Source organism: Terrapene carolina, unplaced genomic scaffold, assembly GCF_002925995.2.
Source record: "Terrapene carolina triunguis isolate 2854851 unplaced genomic scaffold, T_m_triunguis-2.0 Scaffold193, whole genome shotgun sequence".
NCBI lineage: Eukaryota > Metazoa > Chordata > Testudines > Emydidae > Terrapene > Terrapene triunguis.
The window spans coordinates 4,734,865-4,752,921 of NW_020664544.1; the positions used below are offsets into that span (position 1 = coordinate 4,734,865).

At 53.7% G+C, this 18,057-nt stretch overlaps 1 protein-coding gene across 1 annotated transcript in view; it reads left to right on the forward strand.

The window, feature by feature from the left end:
• Positions 1 to 1,643: 1,643 nt before the first annotated feature.
• Positions 1,644 to 18,057, forward strand: part of GPR179 (G protein-coupled receptor 179) — a 32,846-nt gene continuing 16,432 nt past the window's right edge. The window contains 3 exon segments of the mRNA XM_024203720.2: positions 1,644 to 2,512; positions 13,726 to 13,834; positions 17,156 to 17,258. Coding sequence (XP_024059488.2) covers positions 1,644 to 2,512; positions 13,726 to 13,834; positions 17,156 to 17,258 — 1,081 coding nt within the window.

An 18,057-nucleotide genomic window follows, 5' to 3' on the forward strand; every position in this document is an offset into this window, starting at 1 on the left:
TACACCGTCCCGGTCTCTGGCCCCAGGTGGGAGGGTTACACTGTCCCGGGATCTCTGGCCTTGGGAGGGAAGGTTACACCATCCCACTCTCTGGCTTCAGGTGGGAGGGTTACACCGTCCCGAGATCTCTGGCCCCAGGTGGGAGGATTACATCGTCCCAGGTCTCTGGCCCCGGGTGGGAGGGTTACACCGTCCCGGGTGGGAGGGTTACACCGTCCTGGGATCTCTGGCCCCGGGTGGGAGGGTTACACCGTGCCAGGTCTCTGGCCCCGGGTGGGAGGGTTACCTGCCTCCTCCTGGTTCATAAATAGCCATTGTCTGCAAGGGGCTCAGCCTGTAGAGGCCTCCCAGCTCATGCCCCCACTCCCAGCAGCCGTGCGTGTGCGTTAACAGGCAGTCGAGGCAGAAACTCTCGTCTGCAGGAGGGGAGGGGAGGCCGCTCCCAGCCCCCCACCTCTCCCTCTGGCCAGTGCCCTTGGAGCAATGTGTACAGTGGGGGTGTTGAGTCCCAGTCCCCCCCGGCTCTGGCTCTCTCCTGCCCGGATCGTCTCTCGCTCGCGCTTTCTGGATCTCCTTCCCTTTTTCATTCTCTCTGCCTCACTCCCCCTTTTTGTCTGCTCCCCCCATCCCTCCGACACGCTGCCCATCACACACACGCTGCACGGTGACATTGGGCTTGTGAGCAGCACAGACTGGCTGAACCCCCCCGCAGCCCGGCCTGGCCCGGGGCTAGGGTGACCAGATGTCCCGATTTTATAGGGACAGTCCCGATTTTGGGGTCTTTTTCTTATATAGGCTCCTATTAACCCCCACTCCCTGTCCCGATTTTTCACACTTGCTGTCTGGTCACCCGACCCGGGGAAGGCGGCGCCGAAAGGGTTACTGACATGTAGCGGTGTGATGCGAACAGCAGTCGGTGACCTTATCAATGCCCAGCCTGGCCTTGGCGAAGCTGCTGAATGGGGAAGCGGGGTGGGGGCGAAACATTTTCAGGCTCCGTTGCCATGGAAGCCATCGAGGATCTGCTTGCATCACAGCCAGCCCCAGATCTCCCTAATGGAACTAAAGCAGGAGGGAGAGTCGCCTTCAATCATTCCCTGCCTCCGGCCCCGGGTGGATTTCTCCATTGGGAGCATTAGTGGGCAGCGAGCCGCTCTGGGCGTGTGCGGCGGGGCGGGGGGAGCGGGGGAGGATCTGCAGCGATTTAAAAGCCTTCGCATTAAGTCCAGGCGTGGACGAGCGACCGGGGAGGGGTGGCAGAGAGGGCAGCGCCGACAGATGTACAGATTTTGGAGCCGGTGACGTCTGTTCCATCGCCAGCAAAGGGGAGGGGGAGGGGGGACCAAGAAAAAAAAAAAAACAAGCAATTGAGAGAGAGTCCTGCCTATTTCAGGAGCTGCAGAGGGCACTTGGGCCGGCATAAATGCACGCCGGCGCTGCTTCTCTTAGCAATGAGCCCGTCACCGCTTTGTTCCGCCTCCTCCTCCGCCTAAGGGTCCCCGGCTCTCCCGATGCACCACCACTTGTCCACGGGGGGGGGGAGGCTTCTTCCCCCCGCCGGCTTCTGCTGCCACCGCTGCTGAGATGAGCCCTGCCGGCTGCAGGGCGGCGGGGTCTCGGCTCTTTTGATCCTTCACCCAGCCATGGGGGTCTGGCTGTGGCCTCTGCTCTGGGGCTTCCAGATGGAGCTTGTGTGGGGCGCGGGGATCTTCCAGCCCCAGAGGTCGCCTCCCCCCAAGGCCAGGACGCCCAAGGCGAAGGAATGGACCCCGTCGTCGTCCTCTTCCTCAGCTTCCACTTGGGTGCCCACCCCCGACCTGGAGAAGATGGACCTGGAGGGTGCTGCGGCAGCCTTGACTTTCCTGTACTCGGGGGATGCGCTGAGGCTCTCCCAAGCCAACTGCAGCCGCCGCTTCGAGGTGCGGGACGGGGGCAGGGCCTCCAGTCCCCCGCCGGGCCTGCGCTCCACCCTGCGGGGGGCCACCGAGACCCTGACCCACGCCACCAACTTCCTCAACATGATCTTCCAGACCAACGACATCAGGGAGTCGAGCGTCAAGGAGGACGTGGAGTGGTACCATGCCCTGGTCCGGAGCGTCGTCGAAGGGGATCCCCAGGTCTACCGGGCCGTGCTGACCTTCGACGCCCACCCAGCGTCTTCCAAACCCCAGCTGATGCTCCAGGCCACCAAGGAGAACAACGAGATCCTGCTGCAGGACCTGTCGGCCTCTTCCGAGAGCCTGCGGAACCTGAGCTGGGAAAACCAGTGGTTCAACAGCCTGCAGGCCCAGCAGCGGGGCCTCTTCCTGCACAAGCGGGTCCTCTGCAACGACCTCAAGAGCCTGGACACCCCCAAGTGGAACCGGGGCGACAGCTACGTGATGGACGCCAGCCACGTCAAGTGGTCGCCGCCCTTCCTGGAGTGCCAGGACAGCCAGTTCCTGCCCAGCTGGATGGTGACCCTGTCCTCCTCCTTCTACGGGCTGAAGCCGGACCTGACCCCCGAGTTCAAGTGAGTGGGGGCAATGCCGGGGGTGGTGGTGGGGGGATGCCTGTGGGTGGGAGGTGCATGAGGATGAGGGTAGGGGGTGCTTGTGAAGGAGAGTTCAGAGCACTGCATTCCCCCTCCCCTCCAGCCTGCCGCCTGGGGTGGGGCAGATTCTCTTCTCGTCTCACTTCCCTGGGCTGCAGACTTGGAGGGATTCCCTCCACCCCCGCACTAAAGAGTGCAGAGCTGGGGAACCCTGCCCCCACCTAACGTACTTCCTGGGGTGCCAAACTGGGGGATTCCCCCCACCTAACATACCCCAGCCCAGGGTACCAAGCTGGGGATACCCCACCTAATATACCCCACCCCAGGGTACCGAGCGAGGGAGCCCCTGACCTAAAATACCCCACCCCCATGTGCAGAGCTGGGGATCCCCCACTTAACATACCCCACCCTGGGGTGCAAAACAGGGGGATCCCCCACCTAACACACCCCTGGGATGCAGCGCTGCACGGTTCCCCCATCCCTCACGGCTCGGGATCCCTGCCACTGACACGCTCAGAGGTGCAGAGCTGCGGGAATTTCTCCACCCCACCTACACTTTGGCACAGAGCTGCAGAGGTGCCCGTCAGCCTGGGACGGAGCTCTGGGGACCCCCTCTCGTCCATCGCTCTGGGTGTGGACCTGCAGGGCCCCCATGCACACACCTCTGGGTCTCCACCACATCTTTCCTCCCCCTTCCCCGGGTTTTCCAGTGCCCTGGACTCTGCTGGAAGACAGGCCGGACGCCAGCTGACATTGTCATTGTGTATTCAGGTGGGGTGACCCCAGCAGACCCCCAAGCCACAGCCCTGGCCAGCCAATCCATGGCTGGGCCCTGAACGAACCTGGCTCCGGGTGGTTATTGCAAAGGGGGGTTTGAGGTACGCCATGATGGATGGGTCGCCGATGGATTGGGAGTGGGGGGAGCCCTTTCACCCCCCCTTGGCCTCAGCCCTCCTTTCCTGCCGCGGCTCTGTCTGATCACAGGGAACCCCAACGCTCCTGCCAGACTCCAGGCATCCTACGCGTTCAGTTCTGCTCCACGTCTGGGGGTTACAAGCTTCCAGCTAGCAGCTCCGGCACTCGGTGCCAAGTCCCCGTGCGACCCTTGGCATCCCCATCCTTCCTCCCAGGCTCCCCATGGGCGTCCTTTGCAGGGAATCATGTAGGGGGAGGAGAGAAGCTATTTTCGGTCCCCCAGAGTGGCCAGGGACCGACTGAAATGGGAGGGGGCCTCCGACCTCCCTGTTTGCATCCCAACGTTCCAGATCCATCGGGGACCGTGTCAGAGCAGGGAGAGGAGCAGCACAGGGGCAGCAAAGGGTGAACGCTGCCTCGCTGGCGTGGGCTGGGCGATCGGCCCTATTACAAGCCAAAATGGATTCCCCCCAGCAAGCCCCTGTCTTTCCATGCCGTGACCCGGACCAAGGAGCCAAACAGTGGCTTGGCCAACGGGAGGGAGGGCAGGCGAGACAAGCCAGAGAGGGGACTATAGAAGCGCAAAGACAAACAGTAGGTCAGAGGCAACACTGGGATTTACCTGGATCCCAGTCTAGCATTTCCCCCACTGGACTATAGTGGCTCTCCTCCTACCCAGCTATGGTTTATAGGGCCAGCTCTGACCTCGGTTTGATACCGAGGTGTTTCTGGAACGATGATGCTAAAGGGGGTTGATCTATGCCGGTGCGAAGGGACGGTAAACCTAGGATCACAAGAGAAGGTGCAGGACCAGAACGCTGGGTGATAAGACCAGAACATTGCCAATGCTTTACCAGGGCTCAGAGGTTAACCTTCTACAGGTCCCAGTCAGAGCCTATTCTCTAGGGTATCCATCCAGAAATGGGATTTACGCGTTTCCTTCTAGCGATTCCCAACCTGGAGCCCAAACCAAAAGTTCCAATCCAGAGTTGCGTCCAAATTCTCAGCTCCGGTGGGTCAAATCTGAGGACCTCCCCAAACTCTGGATCACTGCGGATTTGGAGCTGGAACCCCCCCTATTTGGGGTGGCTGGAATCTAGTTCAGCCCATTAGAGAGAGAAGAAGATTGGAGCTACATCCAGAGCTGGGAACTGGAGTCAGATGTCCTAAGGCCAGCAGGGCCCATTGTGATCATCCAGTCTGACCTCCTGCATAACACAGGGCCAGAGAACTGTCCCCAAATAATTCCTAGAGGGGATCTTTTAGAAAAACACTCGTCTTGATTTTAAAATGGTCATGGATGGCGAATCCACCACAATCCTTGGTAAATTGATAAATCTGATGGTTAATGTCTCTTACCATTACATTTCCAGCCTGAATTTGTCTAGCTTCAACTTCCAGCCATTGGATTCCGTTAGTCCTTCCTCTGCTAGATTGAAGAGCCCGTTATGAAATGTTTGTTTCCTCCCGTAGGTACTTATAGACTGTGATCAAGTCAATCAAAAGATTGGTTTCATCTTTTCTTGGGGCGTGTCCCCTACAGGTGATTCTGCTCTCAGGTCCTGCCTTATTGGCTCGGACGTGAGAAGCAATATTACCCTCTAGCCAAAGAGGGGTCCCATGACCCCAGCCTTAGGCCTGGGTGCTGATGGAGGCATGTATCTCCTTCTATTTGTTTTCTGAGGCTGGTGCCGTCTGGAGCCCTCCCTTCTATTGACAGCTGTTTTCCTGCTTACAGAAAACAGAGACAACAGGTGGTCCTTTACTCTGTGTCTTGGCACCCCCTGGCCATGAGTTTATGCGGGCGAATAAGTCTGATCTGAGCATACGTCATGCCCTCCTGCTTGTTTCTGGTCACCTAGGGCCGTATGTGTCAGTTTCAGCTCCTTTAAAGTCATGCCCTGCTACAGAGGTACCACCATGTTGTGTCACCGGCAGTGCCTTTTGTATAAATCGCAGGGTACACGCACACGCACTCGTATACATACACAGTCACACGCACACAATCCCACACAGTCACAGCCCCATGGACTCAGAGTCACACCCAATCCCACACACGCAGAGTCACCTACATACTCAGGACCACACACACTCAGATACACACGCACTGATACACACACAGTCTCACAAACACAACCGCCAGACAAGTATTCTTAGCACCGTAACAAAAAACAAAAACAACCCTCCCCATGGCTGGGAATGCACAGCCAATGTTTCTACCAGCAGACGCCTCTCACTAGGGAAACGTGAATTGTTGAAGTTAGCCCCATTGAAAAAAAAATAAAAGGAAAATGGCTTCCCTGGTGGAGCTTTAATACTTCTCAGAACCTGGACACCAGCTGAATAAATACACAGTCAGCCCCTTTCCAGCATCATCCGGCTAATCCAGCCGTCTAGCGCTCATACACAGCACGTTCGTGTTGCTCTCTGGACGGCGATCGGGCCCGTCGAGCTTCGGTTTTATTCCAGCTGCAGGGTCAGTCGGACACAGTCAGCAGCAGCGACGCTGCAGTTGTTTCAGTTTTACGGTCAATGAGGTTCAATCTTAGAGGATTTCAGACCCTGCCTTGGCTGCCTGGGCAGCTGTCTGCACAAACCAGACCCAATTCAACACCTCCTCCTGCCCAGCCCACCCCTTGGTTTATTTCCCCACCTCCCCTGTATTTCACGACATGTCCCACGTGTCCTTCGTGTGTTGCCGAATCCCTAGTCGCTGCTCGGTGTGGCCTGTGCCGCTGACACATTCCCTTAATAACTCCCTGACTCGTGCCTCCCTCCCCCCCACTCTCTTTCTCCCTGATTTCCCAACTCCACGTTGGACTGACTTTCCTCCTTGATTCCTTGTTGGGAACAGGCAGCATGGTCTAATGGGTGGAGCAGCAGACTAGGGAATCAGGAGACCTTCATTCTGTGCCACTGACCTGCTGGGTGACCTCGAGCCAGTCACGTCCCTGCTCTGTGCCTCAGTTTCCCCTCCTACCGTGTCTATTTAGCTTGTACGTTCTTCAGGGCAGGGTCTGTCTCTCGCTGCATGGCCGTACAGCACCTAGCACAATGGGGCCCTGATCTCGACTGTTGTAATATAAATAATAATTTGATGGGCGCTGGTCCTCATTTGCATGCTCATGGCTGGTCTATTGGGCACTACAATGGCCTGAATTAGTTCTCCTAATTGTGTTAGCTAAATGAGCGTTTCCTTTCACATATATATAAAAATCCCTCCTGAATTCTGATCACTTCCAGGTCTACTGAAGATCTGTCACTGTTTGAGAGCCCTGTAACGGGGAACACCGCTGGGGCCTCTTGGCGGAAACGGCCATACGGGAAGCCCTTTGTGCTGGGATAAGGCCCTACCATCCCCTCCTGCAGAACCACCTCCCTTCGGGTCAGTTCTCTGCAGAGAGGTCCCCGTTGGCCTCGTTCTCAGAGGGCCGGGGGCGGGCGGGGCAAGGAAGCCCTCCCAGCTAGCCTCTTAGTTCTGCTTCTCAGCCTGCAGCTCTTCCTAGGTGCTTATCTGCCCTCACCCTAGCCCCTCACGGGAACCGATTGATTTCAGCCTCGCAGCATCCCGGGGAGGTGGGGACGTCTTCTGGCCACTTTGCAGGTGGGGGGACTGAGGCACAGAGAGATTAAGACCCAGATCCTCGAAGGTACCTAGGCGCCCAACTCCCATTGAACCCCTAACCCTGCCCTGCTTTCAATGGGAGTTAGGCACCTGGGCCAAAGTGACTTGAGCGAGGTCACACAGGACATCTGTGTCTGAACCGGGACGCGCACCTAGTCTCAGTCCTGTGCCCGATCCATTAAACCACCCTTCCTACACAGCTGCACAGTACTCTCTCTGTCCCCCGCTTTCTGGGCAAAATTCAGCTCTGTGCCGAGGGCCCCAGGGCTGATGCTCCACTTAATAATCCCACTTAACCTCTCTTTGTTTGTTTACTATGATTACTATTGTGCCGAGCAGCCCTGGAGCAGCACTGCACTGTGCTCGGCGCTGTACAATCCCAGAACAAAAAGACAGGCCCGCTTCCACAGAGCTTGCAATCCAAGCTGCTCTTAAGTAACTGGTCCTAGCCTGACTTAAATAGGGCATAAGCCTCGTGCTGACACCCAGAGAGAAGGCTGGGAGTCCCCGAGTGGCTCTAACAGTGCTGTGAGCAGCAGGCGCTCCTGGTGGATTTTCCAGTAGGAAATTCCCTCAGACAACGCCACCTCCGGCAAACGCTCAGGTCCAGCCAGCCACTGCGCCTGGAATCACGCAGAGGGTCTGTCTACACTGCAGTCCGAGGTGTGGCTGCGGATCTAGCCAGCTCCAGTAACAATAACAGTGAAGCTGCAGCAACATGGGCTCACCACTCGAGTACATACCCAGTGGTCCCATGTGGGCTTGTACAGCCCGTGCTACCCCTCCTTCACTGTTACTTACCGGAGCTCCGCTAGATCAGAGCTAGCTGGGATATGTCTACGCGTGCTGCCGTCGCTTCTCTGACTGTAGCGTAGACAGACCCAGAGCCTTAACCATGTGGGATTTACATGGAGCTGTCTTTGTTGTCCCTCCCCCTTGCTTCTGCATTAGAGCTCAAGCCTGCAAGGTGCTGAGCTCTCTGGATCCAGCAAAAGCACATCGGCACGTGCTTAGTTTGACGTACGTGAGCAGCCCCATTGACTTGGGTGTGACAAAAGTATCCATTGGTCGCCTTTCGTTTCATACTTCGATTATAAACCTTTCGGGGCAAGGCCCATTTTTTGGTTATAGCTGTGTACAGCTCCAGGCACACTGGGGCCCTGGTCCCTGATGGGGACACGTAAGCCCTACTCCGATACAAACAACAAATAGCAATTAAAAGACATTCAATCCTGAATTCTTTACTCAATTATTCGACAGTTTTTCCACGGTAACCAGTCACAGCAGCAACTTTGCACTCATTAAAGACCAAATATATAGGTGCTGGAGCTGGGGGTGCTGCTGCACCTGCTGTCTTGAAGTGGTTTCCATCATATCCAGGGTTTGCAGTTTGGTTCAATGGCTCTCAGCCCCCCCACTGTAAACATTGGTCCAGTCCCCCTGCTCTTATGTCAAGTAGGACTTTATAACTGCAGAAGGGAAAAGAGCCAGAGACTTCACAAAGTGCACTACGGACTTTGCTATTGCCAACGTAGGGGCTCAGGTACCACGGTCATGGGCAATGACACAAAACCCTAAGGTAGATAGGCAGATTTTACTCAATACTTTATAAAAAGCTCCTGCTGAATTCCCAAAGGTGAATTTCACCTGAGTAAATATTTCAGGATTTCCCCGCAAGATTTAAAAAAAAACAAAACCCCCAAAGTCCTTAGTCTTGAGAAAAGAAGACTGAGGGGGGGACCAGGTAACAGTCTGCTGTTGCAAAGGGCTGTTGCAAAGAGGACAGTGATCAATTGTTCTCCATGGGACAAAATACAACATGGTTTTACAAAAGGTAGATCGTGCCAAACCAACCTGATCTCCTTCTTTGAGAAGGTAACAGATTTTTTAGACAAAGGAAATGCAGTGGATCTAATTTACCTCGATTTCAGTAAGGCATTTGATACGGTTCCACATGGGGAATTATTAGCTAAATTGGAAAAGATGGGGATCAATATGAAAATTGAAAGGTGGATAAGGAACTGGTTAAAGGGGAGACTACAAAGGGTCGTACTGAAAGGTGAACTGTCAGGCTGGAGGGAGGTTACTAGTGGAGTTCCTCAGGGATCGGTTTTGGGACCAATCTTATTTCATCTTTTTATTGATGACCTTGGCACAAAAAGTGGGAATGTGCTAATAAAGTTTGCGGATGACACAAAGCTGGGAGGTATTGCCAATACAGAGAAGGACCGGGATATCATACAGAAAGATCTGGATGACCTTGTAAACTGGAGTAATAGTAATAGGATGAAATTTAATAGTGAAAAGTGCAAGATCATGCATTTAGGGATTAATAACAAGAATTTTTGTTATAAGCTGGGAACGCATCAGTTGGAAGTAACAGAGTATTGGTTGATCGCAGGATGACTATGAGCTGCCAATGTGATATGGCCGTGAAAGAAGCTAATGTGGTCTTGGGATGCATCAGGTGAAGTATTTCCAGTAAAGATAAGGAGGTGTTAGTACCATTATACAAGGCACTGGTGAGACCTCATCTGGAATAGTGTGTGCAGTTCTGGTCTCCCATGTTTAAGAAGGATGAATTCAAACTGAAACAGGGACAGAGAAGGGCTACTTGGATGAGCCGAGGAATGGAAAACCTGTCTTATGAAACGAGACTCAGAGAGCTTGGCTTGTTTAGCCTAACCAAAAGAAGGCTGATGGGAGAGATGGGATATATCAGAGGAATAAATACCAGGGAGGGAGAGGAATTATTTAAGCTCAGCACCAATGTGGACACAAGAACAAATGGATATAAACTGGCCATCAGGAAGTTTAGACTTGAAATTAGACGAAGGTTTCTAACCATCAGAGGAGTGAAGTTCTGGAACAGCCTTCCAAGGGGAGCAGTGGGGGCAAAACATATCTGGCTTCAAGACTAAGCTTGAGAAGTGTTGGAGGGGATGGTATGATGGGATAGCCTAATTTTGGCAATTAATTGATCTTTGACTATTAGCAGTAAATATGCCCAATGGCCTGTGATGGGATGTTCGATGGGGTGGGATCTGAGTTACTACAGAGAATTCTTTCCTGGGTGTCTGGCTGGTGAGTCTTGCCCACATGCTCAGGGTTTAGCTGATCGCCATATTTGGGGTCGGGAAGGAATTTTCCTCCAGGGCAGATTGGCAGAGGCCCTGGGGGTTTTTCGCCTTCCTCTGCAGCGTGGGGCACGGGTCACTTGCTGGTGGATTCTCTGCGCCTTAGGTCTTTAAACCAAGATTTGAGGACTTCAATAGCTCAGACATAGGTTAGGAGTTTGTTATAGGAGTGGGTGGGTGAGATTCCGTGGCCTGCGTTGTGCAGGAGGTCAGACTAGACAATCATAATGGTCCCTTCTGACCTTAAAGTCTATGATTCTATGTCCACTGGAGGTAGGATAAGAAGTAATGGGCTTAACCTGCAGCAAGGGAGATTTAGGTTAGATGTTAGGGAAAACTTTCTAACTATACGAGTAGTTGAGCTCTGGAACAGGCTTCCAAGAGAGGTTGTGGAATTCACTGGAGGTTTTTAAGAACTGGCTGGACAAACCCCTGTCAGGGATGGTCTAGGTCCTGCTTCAGCGCAGGGGGCTGGACTGGAGGACTTCTTGAGGTCCCTTCCAGCCCTCCATTTCTCTGATTCTATGAAATGTCCTTCCCTGAGTTACTGCAAATACCTCAAATGATTAAACCTTTTACAAATCTCACTTTCCACCACTGAACTGATGCTCTGTGTTCACCTTTTAGAGCCCATCACGCAAGTGCTGAAAACACGTCAGTTTCACTTATGGTTTATAGTCAATTTCTATCTAATCTAATCTATCTATCTAGCTAAATCATCCTAACTTGTCCATCTCATAAGGCTATGGGTCATTTCTATGGATTTTAGGTTTCTTAACAAGTCTGTGGTTTTTGTTGAGGGGAGGACTGGGGTGTTTTTTTATTTTATTTTGTTTTTGTTTGATGGATTGATTTTATGGAACGTAAGTCTAGGCGTTTAGGCCGGCTGGGGACCCCAGCACCCACCCGGAGCTCACTGCAGGATCAGGCGCTAAACCTGGCAGTGTTCCTTTAAGAAACCCCACTCTTATTTAAATGGGGTTTATCATTAAAAGGGTGATCAACCTTAGTGCAGCACTAGTGGGAGAGGCTGTAATATGTCCAGCCAGCCAGATTAGGGAGCTGATGGGGGATTCACCCGCACGTTGCCCTAATTCAGGCTGTATTCCTACCTCCCTTCCCCCCCCCCCTCAAGACCTCACCCCCATGCCTCTGGCTGCCACCCAAGGCAGGTGATATAAATAGAAAGGTGGTTGTGACTGCCTGGATGGCTCAGTGTCAGGCAGTGCAGCCTCGAGAACAGCTGTGCCGAAGACACACCCACAGGCTGAGCAGTCAGTAAGCCCTAAATCTCATCTCCCTGCATCCAGGGCAGCAGCGTGCCGGGGGGAGCCCAGGAAGCCAGCTGGCCCACCGCCCGTAGAGGCAGGCCTGTTGCAGCCCACGCTGCTTGTCCTGCCTCTCGGGGTTTGTTTACAAAACAAACCACCCCCCAGGCAACACCTGGCGCGGGCGATTCCCCCTTCCCTGCCAGCTTCTGGATCCATGCTGACTCTCCCTGTCTCTGGATGGAGAATGACAAGGGAGAGAGACATGCAACAGGGAAGGGAAGTGGCTGTCATCCTGTGCATGGAAAATGGGTCAAAACCTGACTCTAAATAATGAATGGTTCCTGAGTGGAGCTGCACAGGCAGATCTAATCTATCTCTCAACGTATGCAAGTCAAGATCCATCTGTCTTTCTATCTCCTCACCCCATGCATCCAGCCACACGCTCTTTCTCCCCCTAATTTGTCCGTTTCCTTTTCCTTGCTCTCTGTCGTCTCCTTCGTTGGATGGCTCCTTGCCCTAGGATCCTTAGCTCCATAGCTCCCAGGCCCAATTATCTTCTTAATCACACCAGTGCAACTGCGGGGAAATCAGAGGACTAACGGGCTTAACCGAGGGGAGGGATAGCTCAGTGGTTTGAGCATTGGCCTACTAAACCCAGAGTTATCAGTTCAATCCTTGAGGGGGCCATTTAGAGATCTGGGGCAAAAATCTGTCTGGGGATTAGTCCTGCTTTGAGCAGGGGGTTGGACTAGATGACCTCCCGAGGTCCCTTCCAACCCTGATATTCTATGAATTTGCCCCAATGGGGCTAGTTCTCCCATTTGATGTGTAACTCCCCCACCTTCCCCGTCATGTGGCTACACCTCCCTCACTCTGGGTAGAGAGCCAGTGTGATACGTTAGCACCACTTAAGTCCCCAGCCTGCCACTGTCCCCCTGCCTGGGGGCAGGGTTCACCCAGTGAGGACACCTTTCTTTCCAGCTCAGGTTTTGGTTTTGCAATTTGCAGGTCGCATTCTGCTGAAATACGATGGTTATTTACGTGCAGTGGTGCACAAGGCTAATATCACTCCGGGGTGTATTCCCAGGAGCTTTGTATGTAAGACACGGGAGGTAACTGTGGTGATTCTCTCGTTCTACTCGGCGCTGGTGAGGCCTCAGCTGGAATCGTGCGTCCAGTTCTGGGCACCACTTCAGGAAAGATGTGGACAAATTGGAGGGAGCCCAGAGGAGAGCAACAAAAGTGATCAAAACCTGAACGATGAGAAAAGGTTAAAAAAACCAGGCGTGTTTAAGCTTGAGAAAAGAAGGCTGAGGGGGGACCTGTAACTTTCTTTAAATACGTTAAGGGCTGTTACAAAGAGGACAGGGATCCATTGTTCTCCATAGGTTTCAGAGTAGCAGCCGTGTTAGTCTGTATCCGCAAAAAGAACAGGAGTACTTGTGGCACCTTAGAGACTAACAAATTTATTAGAGCATAAGCTTTCGTGGGCTACAACCCATGACTACTGGAGTTAGGACAAGATTTAATGAACTTAATCTGCTGCCAAAAAACTTTCTACCTTTCAGGGTCGTTAAGCTCTGTGAAGTGAGGCTTTCAAGGGAGGTTGTGGAATCCCTGTCATTGCTGGTTTTTTAAGAGCAGGTCAAACAAACACTCATCAGCGCTAGTCTAGGGTCACTTGGTCCTGCCTCAGTGCAGGGGGTTGGACTGGATGATCTCTCGAGGTCCCTTCCAGCCTGACATTGCTATGAGAGTAGCCACTGGAAATCTGAGTCCCATTGCGCTAGGGGCTGTACAAACTCACAAGAGACATCTGTCCCAAAGCGCTCCCAGGTTGAATAGACGAGACAGACAAGGGGCGAAAGGGGAAACTGAGGCAGAGAGAGGGGAAATGACTTCCACGGGGTCATGGAGCTCATTAGCGGCAGAGCCAAGAATAAAACCCAGGCCTCCCACGGCCTTAGTGAAAGCAGAACAAGATGTCTGAGCCACTGGGAGCCCGTGTGGCTAAGCCCAGTGTCCTGGCTATTAGACCACATGGGCAGAGCCTGAGTTTACAGTCTCGGTCCAGGTGTTGTTCATGGGGCCTAGGCGGAAGGCAGCCTCCTTTCCCGCCCTGGGCCCCAGAACAGCTGTGGGGACCCTTAGTGCTACGGCCCGGTCCCATGGGAGACAAGAGGGGGAACCTACGGCTCAGCTTCCCAGCTCCTGCTGCACCCAACCCTTGCTCCTCTCTTCCAGGGGCGTGGTGAGGATGGACGTCAAGCTGCAGAACGTGGACATCAACCAGTGCGCCAGCGGCCCGGGATGGTTCACCGAGACGCACCAGTGTGATCTCAACAGTACACAGGTAAACGGCGCCCGGGCTCCTAGTGCTGCCCACACGCCTCCCTGCCAGGCACCACTTAGCACCTTGTTCGCCCGCTCTGCCTCTGCCAGCTCTTGGGTTCTTGCCTCGCGGAAGCCCCTGTGTAGGAGCAGCTGGGCCTCAAAGGCCCAGTCCAGATCCAGACTTTCCCACAGCCCAAGATGGGATCTGGGCACAGGAGAGTTTCCAGCTCCCCAGGCAAACTCCAGTGCGACTGAAAGCCCTCTCCTTGGGCCGAAGGGCCTGATCCAAAGCTCAGTGGAGCCAATGGAAAAACTCCCTCCGACTTCAGTGGGCTCCGGTTCAAATCCTGAGATCTCCCTTCCCTCCACCCCCAAAGGACATTATCCTTCTTTGCAATGTCACTCCTCTTTCCAGAGTCCTTCCTCTCTCCTGGTTTCTGCTACGCCCAGGCTCTGATTACAGGATCTCCTTCACTGCTGAATATTATCCCCACTCCTGCTGACCCATCTGCTTAGCTTAGCCGCTCCCTGCCTCGCAGCCAGTGAGGTTTACTGCGCAAATCTGCACGTACGCACATTGGTTTCTGTTTCGCCACGAGAGACAGCGTGTGACCTGGCTCCCTCCGAGCTGCGTGAACCCATCTCCATTCACAGACCAGCGACCCCCCTCCATGGCAGCTACCGCCCCTATCCCATGAATTCAGATCTCGCAACCCTGCACTGACCAGTTGCTGGCTCCTATGCCCTCATATGGAAAGAGTTCCCAGCCGCACGCAGTGGGCAGTTTGAAAAGCTTCTGGAATCACAGCCATCTTCAGTGCATCACCACCACCCCCCGCCCCCAAGAAGGGACCCCATGGGAATAGAATGATCTGTCTATTTTAGGTACCGATCTGCCACCCATGACCCTACTATCTGAACACCTCACACTCTTCAACATAGTTAGCCTCACAGCCCGCCAGTGAGGCAGGTAAACCCCCACTGTACAGATGGGGAAACTGAGGCACAGAGTGAGCCAAAGAGACGGATCCTCAAAGGTATTAGGTTTTTATTATTATTAGGCTTTTATTTGATTTCAATGGGAGTTGGGCCCCTGAATAGCTTCGAGGGCCTGGGCCTAAGAGACTTGCCCAAAGTCACACTGGAAGTCCGTCCTGGAGGAAAAAATTGCACGTACGTCTCTGGTGTTCCAGGCTAGAGCCCTAACCACCAGGCAATGCTGTCTCTTTGGGAGAGGCAGGGGTGCATAGAGGTCTGCCCTTAGGTGGCAGGAAGTCCTGAGTGCAATTCTGAGCTAGAAGTGAAGCACTTGCTTGTAGGGTTGCCAATTCTGATTGGACGTATTCCTGGAGATTTCATCGCAGGAGGTGATCTTCAATTCAAGATTAATCTTTAATTCCTGGAGAGGCCAGGAAAATCCTGGAGAGCTGGCAACCCTACTTGCTTGCTGTGTGGTGTTGAGCACATCCCTTCGCCTTTCGGGTGATTTCCCCATCTGTAGAATGGGGAGAATCATGTTTTCCTCCCTCACAGGGGTCATTAGCGAACGTCTGACCATACAAACCGCTGAGTGTTGTTTGTTAAGGACGAATCAGATTTCAAGAGTTTTCTAACCCCGCCCAACCCCCTCCTCCCGCACTGAAGACAACACCAGTACAAAGTGTGACTTTTCCAGTAGGTCCTACAAAAATAGGCTGCTTCGTTGTGGTGTGGCAAGAATGCAGCCTGGAGATCTCAAAGGCGTTTAAGGGAGTCAGGCCCCCAGCTTCCTTTGAACATCCCATTTGTCTGGAATCCAGATATTTTAGCATCATTAGCGTGCGCTGTTTTCCTCCCCATCCCCTAGGGCTGAGTGCTGTATAAATGCCTGGATGATTAGATAGATAGAGATACCAGATTATAACCATGTTAAGGTAGGTCACATTTTGGGGCTTAATGTACTTGGCAGTGTCTCTTAGCCATCACATTGAGCAGTCACCTCTCTAATACCCATCCTGGCAGCCCTGGCACGTCCCCTCTGCTCAGCAGGGAGAGAGGGAGGCAGCAGCTTCTCCAAGCAGGCGCGGGATGGGGATCGAGATGGTTGCTTTAATCATTTGGGGATTAGGAGGTTCAGCGCTTGGGATCTAATGTCCAATCAGATCTCCTGCAGCCTCCAGGGCAATTTTAAATGACAAACGCAGCAAGATCCCACCCCACGCCCCTTTTGATGTAATTATCCATTAAAAAATAAATAGAAAGGAAGCGCGGCCGGCTTTGTTAATTAACGAATCTTGCCTCGTCCTGCTTCTCTTTTTGCTCCGCTCTCTCCCATGCTGGGTAAATACCAGGGACACACGGCTCTCTCTGTGTGTAATTAAAAGGCTGCCTTTGAATTACTGGAGCGCTGCTGAAGTTTGCGGGGTTAATGCACTCCGGTCGGCGGAAATCATGGAATCCGCATACAAGACCAGGAGGGGAAGGGGGCAGTTTTCAAGGCATCCAGGAGCAAAATGAGAGGGATGGGATGGCGGAGGGAGGACAGGCGAACGGGACGGGCTAACAGAGCCAAGGGCAATAATCCTGCCTCCGTTAGCGTGATCTTTGCCACCACGACCCGGCTCAGAGACATCCCCCAAGAGCATTAATGAGCATGGTGGCTCCTTGTCTCCCTAGCCCCCACTAGCTATCAGTTTCCTTGGTCTGCTTCTGGCTCCCCTGGCGGATTGCATCTCCCCATACTCACCACATGGTTATTCGGCTCCACCCCACTTCCACCCATGGGCCAGCTGCTACCCCCTTCCTGCATAGCCACTGGCCCTGCATGAGCAATGTGCAAATTAGCATACAAAGCTTGTGCTTCCCCTTATGACCATAGAGGCCTTGACTGAGATCTGGGCCCCACTCCTGCCCTGCTCCCTGTTCTAGGCCTCGCATGCAATCTGTCCCATTTCTCCATTGGCATCTGGCCTCCGGCGTGGGATCTCGACGTCCCCGGCATTAACTGGGAAGCTCTTTGCAGGCTGCCCGCGCCCGGCTTTTGCCCTCGCGGTAGCGGGATTAGCGCTTGGCAGCATTACGCGTCCATTTAGGTTTTAGGAGGGGATTTGAACGTCAGGCTTTTGCCTTTAATTCTTAAATGTTTAACCACTGGCTTCCAGAAATAAACTGAAAGGGACGGGGGGACTGAACTGAGCAGGGGCGGGGGGAGGGAACCCCTCCAGGTACAGTCATACCGAAGGAAGCCATCTAGATTCCCGGCCGAGAGGGGTCAGGGAGAGGCCAAACATTCCCATTGAGGCTCCAGGTTCCCCCCGGAGAAGGGGATCCGTGTCACTCACATGTGGCGTGTTTTGTTTAGTGTGTCCCACAGGAAAGCCGCGGCTTCGTCCTCGGAAGATACCTCTGCCTGTGCAAGCCGGGCTTCTACGGCGCAAGCAGGGCCTCCGGTGCTGGCCGGTCCGGTAGGTGGTAACCCTGCCTGGCCTACCCCAGCCGGAGCATCTCCTCTGGGTGGCTGGGCGTGGCTCTTTCCTGGCGCTGCATCCACAATGCAGAGCCAAAGCTTGGTACTTGGCTCTTCTAGCAACCGGCCCCATAGCATGCGAGCACCTCCCCAACACCCCTCCCCCGTTTCCCAGCGGCGGAGCTGAAGCTAAGTGACTTGCCCACGGTTGCGCAGAACGTCGGAGGCTGAGCGGGGAGCTGAAGCCTGGTCTCCCATAGCCACAGCTGGTGCTTTAACCGCTGCACCCTCCTTCCTCTCTAGCGTCCCAGCTCTGCGACTCCACAGCGCCCCCCCCCACCTCCCGCCATCTCCGAGCATTCTAAGCACCCGGCCTCTCCAAAGGGCTCCCTTCCCAGATGCCGCAGATCCACCATCTGGAAATGCATCCATGGGTTTGGACCCTTGGGGCTGATCTGTGCCCTGCTTTGCCTTAACCTTGCCCTGATCTCCCGCCCAGTACAGGAAAATACCCTTCATCGGCGGACAGGGATGGGTGGGACTGGAAATCACAGGGCCAAGATTAACCCTACTTGGTTGAGCCAGTTTATGTCACACCTTGAGTTAAACCAGTGGTTCCCAACCTTTAACAACCTGTGAACCCCTTCCACTAAAATGTCAAGTCTCGCGAACCCCCTCCTAAAAATGAATATTTTCTCCTTTACCTGAGTATAAATTATAAAAGCAGTGATCTTGGAAATATAAAATTTGTTTTATGACATGCTTATTACACACTATTTATTATTAATTACTATTTA